Source organism: Myotis daubentonii, chromosome 10, assembly GCF_963259705.1.
Source record: "Myotis daubentonii chromosome 10, mMyoDau2.1, whole genome shotgun sequence".
NCBI classification, from domain to species: Eukaryota; Metazoa; Chordata; class Mammalia; order Chiroptera; family Vespertilionidae; genus Myotis; species Myotis daubentonii.
The window spans coordinates 54,559,248-54,568,930 of NC_081849.1; the positions used below are offsets into that span (position 1 = coordinate 54,559,248).

General features: G+C 33.9%; 1 protein-coding gene across 1 annotated transcript in view; it reads right to left on the reverse strand.

The window, feature by feature from the left end:
* The window catches only part of VWDE (von Willebrand factor D and EGF domains), a 52,518-nt gene that overhangs the window by 12,058 nt on the left and 30,777 nt on the right, over nt 1–9,683 (reverse strand). The window contains 6 exon segments of the mRNA XM_059711270.1: nt 950–1,501; nt 2,298–2,359; nt 6,246–7,211; nt 7,342–7,463; nt 7,465–7,551; nt 9,351–9,621. Of these exon segments, the coding sequence (XP_059567253.1) occupies nt 950–1,501; nt 2,298–2,359; nt 6,246–7,211; nt 7,342–7,463; nt 7,465–7,551; nt 9,351–9,621 (2,060 nt within the window).

Sequence of the window (9,683 nt, forward strand, 5' to 3'; positions counted from 1 at the left end):
CACATCATAAGCTCACAGGTTTGTATTCCTTAGGCTTCTATAACTACCTCATATATTCTAATTATTAGGCATTTAACACTTCTGAGGAAACTGCAATGCATGAGGTTGTTTTATTTTTCAATAATGATAAATTCTATATTATAAACATTAAATATTGAAGATTATTATTATTGTCATTATTCCTACAGAAAAAATAAGAGTTCCTCCAGGGAATACTGAGAACAAAGGAATACTCCAACATCGCTATTGTGTAAGTAGGTCTCAAATCAAAACAAAACAATAACAAAAAAAATAGCTTTTATGTTGTCAAAGCCAAAAATTTGATTTGCATCAGTGAAAACAATGCTGATAATTTTGAAAAGAAGTAAATGCTTTTTTCCCCCCCAAAATCAATGTGATGCCCAATTTGCTTTATTCTCAAGAGCCGGAGGAATTACAGAGAAACCTCATTTATGCAAATAAGCAAATATGTCAGAAGTAGTAAGTTAAAGGGCTAAATGCATACTGAGAGCTGAAAAGAACCCAGGCCACAATGTTATTCCCATTTTTATCTTTTTAGCTGCTTAATTCCAGGAAAACCAGTTAGCCCTCTAAGGTTCTGCTTTCTCATCTGTATAATGAGAAAATAACACCCAATTTGTGGGGTCCTTGTGGATTATATGAGAAAATTGATAAAGAATGTTTCCATAGACCATGTACCACAGTAGATACTCAATAAATACATTTATATTATATAGTTATAATATAAATTTAATATTTAATATTAACACTATTTAAAAAATAACTCAGAAATGCCCATGTTAATTTTTTGAAATATGAAAGACTATAGACAAATAAATAAGTAAAATAAATAGAAATTATTGAACTAAACGGAGTAAATAGAGATTAATAGCATATCTTTTTAACTAATGTGAACTAGATAGTTTTCTTTGAAGAGTTTTCGTACTACCTTTACAATTGATACCATCTCCATAATATCCAAGGGGGCAGCGTCCACATCGGAAGTGACCATCAGTGGTTGGTACACAGGAAACACCCAGAAAGCAAGGCGATTCTGCACAAGTTGGTATTTTGGTTGACTCAGGCTTTTCTGGCAAAATAGTGATGGCTCTACTAACTGATGCTGCAAACCCATCCGTGTGCTGTGTGTAACCTTGGACAGACGTGATAACTTGATAATTATATCCTCCTGTCTCTGTTTGGACGGTGCCCTGGCTAATGTCCTTTACTTCATCATGGGAGCGGTTGGTGTTAATGCGTATAGAACTACGATTGTCCATAGGAACTTCTAGCTCCCCCAGACTGAGATTTGTACTCAGAGTATGAGCTGCATGTTTAAAACCTGATATCTGATGAGAAATTGCCTTTGAATTATTCATTCGAGTTGTAACTGATTTTAATGAGAAGTACGAGATGTTGCTGGTTTTGGTAGTAACCGGACTGTGGGTAAAACTTGCCCCAGTTAATAAATGCTCTGTTGATGGCGACTGAGAATTTATATCTAAATAACCAGGAAAAAAATAAATGTTAGTCAATAATATTTATTAAGGTTCTGCTCTACCCACAATATCAAATATTAAGTAATTCATTATTTCATTCAATATCTCTTGCATGTATAACACTGTACGAGGAGCCATGCAGTAATGAGGAGTCAGCCCATAACTCCTGCTTTCAATAGACTTATAATCTATTTGACTACACAGTGTAACAATTAGAGGACAATAACTAATAGTTTTATTTAGAGTTAGAAATAGTCAACAAACATTTATTACCACCTAATACACAGTAGGCTCAAAGCAAAAGAAAGCCCAGCTCCATCCCTGAGAAACTTGGTGTTGTAAGGATATAGGCATGTGAGTAACTCATTTTAATGATCTGTGATCATTACTATAAAAGTGACAGCTATGGAACCTATAAGAGCATAGAGGAGTGGACAAGTTATTTTGCCTGGAAAGGTAAGGAAAGAAAATGAATGCTTATAGAAAATCAATTGATAATTATATAAATGCTATTTTGTATGAGAGGCAAAGAAAGAGGCAAAGAACTGTGGCTCTAGTCATTTTATCAAAGTGACAAGACAGGATTTTATACCCTCATCTTTATTGATTGTTCAAGTAGGAATTAAACAGTTTTGTGTGTGTTCTTTGTAAGGATGGGTCGTCATTTTTTCTCTCTTCCAAGGTACTTTATTTTCCTTATTCAGTAACTCTTTTAAAAAGTTTCTTTGGTATGAAAAATCTAATATTTTAGAATACGGGTAATTTTAAGCAGTGACTAGATATGTTTCTCTTTTATACTTTCTACTGTTGATTTAGGGTTGATTTTTGCAGTGTCTTCAGGCACAGCAATTCTCAAATCCCTTATAATATGAAAAAAGGGATAAATCAAATCAAAATCAGAAAAAGACATAAGAAAACAAACCAAAAGCAACAATAAAAAATAATCCTAATATAATTGATAAACAGAAACAAGGGCAATGAAATATTATGGTAATTTTGAGGACTTCATAAAACACAGAAATCATAGGGTTTCAGACTAATAGAGAAACAAGAGTGTACCAAATATAGCCCAAAAGAAAAATAAGAACAAAGTAGTTATCACAGTACAAAGAACAAGAGGACCCTGGATCCATCCTCAGGTCAACTGATAAAAAATCTGAGACAAATTAGTGTCCTCTTGTCCTGTCTTTGTGCACTGAAGGACTGCTCCTTCCCACCCCACACCGCTTCATATGAGTCATCTTCTTAGGAGAGTTTCTGGTTTTGAATTGAAGAAAGAAGTAGAGAAGAATTGGAATTAATTTCAGATTATGAAAAATACAGCAGAAGACATGGAGGGAGGAGTATATTTTAGCAAATGCACATTAATAAAATGTATTGTTTTCTTTTGAAATTTAATATAATAAAATCTTAGGGTTCATGTTAAAGTAGGCATCAGAAATATTGAAAAATTACAAAATAGAATTGTGAGGGGCTATTTACCTTAGCAATATTAAAGTGTATTATAAAGCCACACTAATCAAAATAATGCATTATTGGCATAGAAAAAGACCATTAGGTAATAAAAACATAATAGAAAGCTCAGAAATATATCTCAAGGTATATTTGAATTTAATATAAAAACATGGTATTAAATTTCAGTGTGAAAATATGGCTTATTTTAATAAATGATAACACATAACTGCTTATTTATCTGGAGGAAAAATATATAGGGCCTCTAACTCACAACATAAATTCCAGATGGACTGAGAACTGAATGTAAAATATAAAATAATATAAAATAATGAATAGATACAGTATAAGAAAATTGAAGAGATTATATGCATAATGTAGAAGTTGGGAGATCTTTGGAAATGGAAGCTATAAATAAAAACTGTAATAAAAAATACCTGTATTTGACTACATAAAATTTTAATATTTCTGCATAAAAAGACAACATAGATAAAAGCAAGCCACTGAGATAAAGAAGATAATTTTAAGAACATGTAAAGTACTATTACAAATCAACAAAAAGTCAAACAGGAGTTATGAACAGAACAGGTAACAGAGAAGCAAATCTAAATAATTATATGAAAAAAACAATAAACAGATAACCTTTATCAAATTCTGTCCAGATAAAAACAGTAGGAAGATACAACTAAACAACTGAACATAAGAAAAGAGAAAAAGCTACATATATGAGGATAATTTTAAATTATACAAGAATACTACATGCGATTTTAAATAAAAATTTGAAGTCTTGATGAAATAATGATTTTTAAATAAAATATAAATGACTAAATTGACCCAAGAAGTGATAGAATATAGTTGAAATAATAATTACCATGAAAGAAACAGAAAATAATCTAAAATCACCTCCCAAAATGATTCAGGACAGGTGATCTATTGGGAAAAGATTTACAAAATAATCAAGGAAAGAATATTTTCCAAATTGTTGCAATGCACAGAAAGAGATGAAAAGTTTATAAACATTTGATCAGAGTGGCATAATCCTGTAGTAAATATTATTTATAAATATGCATAAAAATTTAAATGAAATAGCAAATCAAATGTAGCTCTGTGGTTATATATTACTGCATTGGGATTAAATAGACCTGTATCTCTATCAATGTTATTATATTACATAATTACATTAAGATAATGAAGAAAATAATATAAAACAATGTTAAAAATGTAATTTGATACATTAAAACATTTTGAATAAGTTATTCAAAGGAAATGTTAACAGAAATCATAGCAACTTAATAAATAATACTGAAAAACCAGGATAAAATTTAAAACCCACTCCTCATTTCAATCATTGACCAAGTATTATCAATTTGCTTCTTTAGTGTCTCTTTCATTTGTTATCTCCTCACCTTAGGTTAGGATATCTTCATGTCTTTCCTGTATATATTTGCAATATTGGTTTAACCCTTCTTCCCATCTTCAGACATGCACAGTTTTTTACCTGCAAGTGGTCCATCCTCCATACTGCTCTGAAACAGCCTTTTTCAAATGTAAACCTTATCCTGTTTCTCATAGTGTTTCAGTGGTCTGGACACTGGCTACCTCTCTAGATTCAATCCCTGCAGCAGCCCTCCTCCCAATAGACTTCAGGCATACCAAATTACTCACAGTGCCCAAGGTGTGCTGTGATGTTTGTGTGTGTGACGCCTCTGTACCTTTGCTCCTGCTCTTTCCTCTACCTCGAATGCCTTTCTCTTTCTGGATCAAATTTAGCTGTAGTGACACTACCTTTTGAAAGCTTTTTATTATCCCTCCAGGTAGACATGATTTCTACTATTCTAAGCACTTCTATCAAAAGACACAGGACACCATACTGAACTATGTGATTACCTGTCATATTCCCTGCTATTATACTTAAACCCATTAAATCAGAGTATATATGCTATATACAGAGTGAGCAAATGTAGGTTTACAGTTGTTTGTATGGAAAATAATACAATAATTAATAATGATACAAAAATAAACTGTGTTTTATATACTTAACAACTGGAAACCTATTTTTTTGGGGGGCGGGGGCGGGGAGTAGAAGAGAGGAAAAGACAGAAATACCGATGTGAGAGAAACACATCGATTGGTTGCCTCCTGCATGAGCCGCTGCCAGGGCGTGTGCCCTTGACTGAGAATCAAACCATGACCACCTGGTTTAAGGGTTGACACTCAACCATAGAGCCACACTGGCCATGCAAGATGACTACAGATTTTTAATGTGAGTAGTGAGAGGGACGAAGTTTGCATTTACTGAGCTAGAAACACCTGCAGTTGAAAAAGGAAAGAATGGTGGTGATGGGAGGAAAATCAGGAGTTATTGGTTTACCTGTTAATGGAATCAAATAGACTTTAAAAACTTCTTTCTCTAATATATTGGGAGAAAATAGTTCCATGTAGATAAGTTAGAGAAAAAATTAAGCAAATTGGTATAATTAGCAAAATATAAACATAGTCTTAAGAAAACTAAATTTGAGTTCTAGAAAAACTTATTCTCTGCCAGTAGAGGGATCAGCTGTGTGCCAAGTTCCCAAGGTCAAGAGAGCCATGCATTTGCAAGGAACACAATGAGAACAAAGTGGGTGGAATGGAATGAGTGAGGGCAATAATAGCAGGGGGTAAGTTTTGACAGATAATTGTGTGCAAGATCATGTTGTGCCTTACAGGCTATTATATGTGCTTCAGTTTTTTAAAATATATATATATATATTTTATTGATTTCAGAGAGGAAAGGAGAGGGAGAAAGAGAGAAAAAAAACATCAATGATGAGAGAGAGGCACACCCCACTCTGGGAATCAATCCTACAATCCAGGCATGTGCCCTTGAATGGAATCAAACCCGGGACCCTTTGGTCCACGAGCTACACTGTATCCACTGAGCCAAACCAGCTAGGGCTGTGCTTCAGCTTTTACTCTGAATAAGATGCAACACTGTTGGAAAAATACTAATGTACTAGAGGCCTGGTGCACGAATTCATGCACAGATCGGGTCAGGCCAGCTGGGGGGAGGGACAGTGGGCAGTTGGCTGGCAGGCCCAGCCCCCTGGTTGAACTCCCAGTTGAATTCCAGGTCTAACTTCTGGTCAAGGGGACAATTTCCATTAGCCTTTTATCATATAGGATTAGTTAATATAATTTGTTTTCCCCCCTATATTATCTGTACAACCCTGCTAAAATACTGAAGGTAAAAAGAACAAAGATTATTTTCAGAATTAAATTACATTCACAGTATTGCAGTTGAAGAGTATTTACTTACCACGTGAGTCACTGCAGTCATAGGAACCAAAGCCTGGGGAACACATGCATCCCCATTGCATACACTGCCCATTGCCACTGCACAAATTGGGGCATTTTAATATTAAGAGAATGTCTTCAATTGATTTGCCATATTCTTCTGTGTTATATTTACCTTCTTCCAAAATTCTCCTTTCACATTCATTTTCTAAAAGGGCCACCCCTGCTCCTGCCCAGCTAAGATCATCTTTTAGGAGAACATCCTTAATGCACATATCTATAACACTGTCTAGTCTCTTGCCAAGAAAGGCGAGACAGCGCCTTCCTATGCTGGAGTTGGCTAGAGTCCGCTGACACAGTTCCAACGTGCTGTGTTCCGTGAGGCCAGAGGGTGTAGGCCACGTGGGGACAAACTCTTGCTGGACATCCTCAGTATGGTCCTCAGGGAAAAAATAAATAAGCTCTTTTACATCCTTCTGGCTGAGACTTTGGAAAGCAAGCAAAGGAAGAAACTCATAAATGTTTTGCCGTTTCCATCTGTTTTGTCGATGCCACCATTTTTCTTGACTGTGTCTATCCTGGTCCCGTGTGTGTATCCCATTGTCCAAAGTTTTTGGAACATCTTGTTTCTCATTCTTAGGATATTTTTGTAAATTTAAATCCAGTTTGGGTAGATTCACGTGCTTTTTGTCTTGAAAGAAATTTGAATTATTTTCTTCTCGAGAGGTATGCTTGTTGATCTCTCTGACAAGAGCTTCTGGATTAATATATTTAGAAGTGACATCCACTTCTGGTATCAAGGAAGAGAATTTGACACCTGTGAGGACTTTGCAGGAAGCAATGTCTGCTTGAGAAACACGGACCAGATGATTAGAAGACGGGTAGGGTGAAGTGGTGTCCAAGGAGCAGCTACAATAGGATAGTTTTCCAGGCGATGGCAGAGATAATGGCATTGTGTCGAACATGCTTTTTCCTGGCAAAATCCTTCCAGATGGAAAACAGAAAAGTAATTTGAACAAAAACATCCCACCCCCTTCCCGAGGAAGATCTTGCAAAAAAAGTAGTGTATTGAGTCATCACTCATTTTAAGTCAAATATTAATTTACTTTCTTACCTCCATTCGTTAATAAAAGCAAAACAATTATTAAAAGTTTGATCAATTTTGATCCCATTTTTGTCATGGAAATCATTTTCAGGGTTTTCATCAAAGGTGCCACAAAGTCCCAAAGTGTTTTTTGTAATCTACACTAGGGGCTCTGATTGTTAGACTCAGGCCCCATTCACTAAGATCAGCACGGATAAATGCTCCAGAAGAAAACCAGATCTGAAAAACAGAAAGAAGTCATTTAGAATAATATGCAATATTTAAAAAGGAGGACATCTGTAATACTTTCAACAATAAAGATAAACATAAAAATAATAAATAATATTCAGTGCAGATTATGAAAAAGCGATTATGTAAAAAATTCATTTATTCTCTCAATATAAAAGGAAAATAAAATACTGATTTTCCTTAGACTACACCTTTCCTTTTAATGCTATATGTCAAAATAATGGGGTTTTGCCTTTTGCTGATTTGAAATTTGATTTCCACATTGATCCTTTTATTGAGATATTTTGTTTAAACTCTTTAAAAATAATTTAAACTAGAGTGAGGCATTTTGTGCAATTAAAACAGCTATTAATGTTGAGTATAATGTTTACCAAGTAATGTCTCTGATAGTAATTATTTGATCTAGACTTAGACTGATGAATAATTGATTTATACATGTAAATGTAACTCCAGAAGGCAAATAGAATCAGAAGCCAAATTATAACCAGAACGTTGCTAGGGGAGTTGGAATGAGAGAAGGGGTTTGTTGAATCATCTTAATAGCCTATGTCACCTGTGATCATAGAAGTCTCACCCTCCCAGATCAGGGACTTGGATGTACATGTTGAGAATTTCTTTCTTCTAAAATCCACTGAAATTACACCACGTATGTCTGTTCCTCCGACTTTACTACCCCGTTTATTTTATTTTTATTAGATTTAAAAATTTCTATCTGTTTTGTTGATGCCACCCTGTTTCTTGACTGTGACTATCCTGGTCCCATGGATTTTTTAGATTTAAAAATTTCAGTTTTTCTTTTTAGAAAAAATGGTGTTATTTTAAAAGCAAGCCAATTTCATATTGCTACTCAATCTGAGGTGGCTAATGTTAGGGTGCTGGTGCATATTCTTTGAAAACCTTTCCTATATTTCATTAATTTCTTTTCCTGTCAATAAATACACATCTATTCCAAAATTTTCATGACTATAAAGTGGTCTATTATGTGACATTGCTATATTTGGGGTTTTGGTTAAACTCTTTTATTCGTCATAGATTAATTGTAACTTTTCCCTCTCAAAAGGAGGGATATTATGTGGGGTTCTGCACATACTTAATTATTTTATTATGGTAAGTTTTCAGAAGTAAAATTTCTTGAAAAATGACATGCATAGGTTCTGGAAATCTTGCCAATATTGTATGAGAAATATAGGAGCGGCATTTCTTTGATTACTAGTGAAATTGAAGTTTTTACATTTTTATTGGTTATTTTTACTTTTGGACATATTTATCAATTTTATTTTATGAATTTCATGTTTATATCATTTGCTCACTTTTTGGTGTGCTGATCATACATTAGTGATGTGTATTAATGACTATGTAATCTTTGATGTTTCTAATCTCTTCCATGTCTACCAGTCTATTTCTGAGGCAGGACCATCTGTATTCATTTCAAAAGTTGACTAGCTATTCCCAAATATTTATCCTTAATTATATATTTTATCTATGGCCAATATACCACTTATTAGGCATTGCCAAAAATATTTCTATGAATCATCCACCAAGTCATAATGAAATTTTAAATAAGGAAGTTCAGTTTGACAGTTTTAACTATTGCTTTGTCTATTTGTATGTGGTACATGAAAAAAATTTTAGCCCTTATAAGATCAGTGTTACTCTAAATGTATTTTAGTGAAAAAACCCCACAAAACCCTAATGTTGAAAATGATAGTTTTTAAATTAATAGAGATGCAAATAGATTCAGAATAAATAAAAATTCTGTAGAAAAAAATACTTTTAATAATCATACATACTGTGACTTTTCTTCCTAAATAAGATTCACTTATCTTGATATTGCTGGTTTCATGTTGGCTCTTTAGAAATAAATATGGCTGCGATTCATGTAGCTGACCACCGCACATATCGAAAGTAACTACATCACCTTCTTCTTTGGCAACAAATCCGCAATTACATGACACGGTATAGTGAAGGCTTCCACAGTCCCATTGACGTACGTGGACTTCAAAATCACGTGACATACTCTTATAAAGCACAAACGTTCCAGTCTTGAAATTATCATATACCCTAACATTAACAAAAGCCAATTGCATTAAGAATTGGTATAAAATATCACAACAGTATGTTGT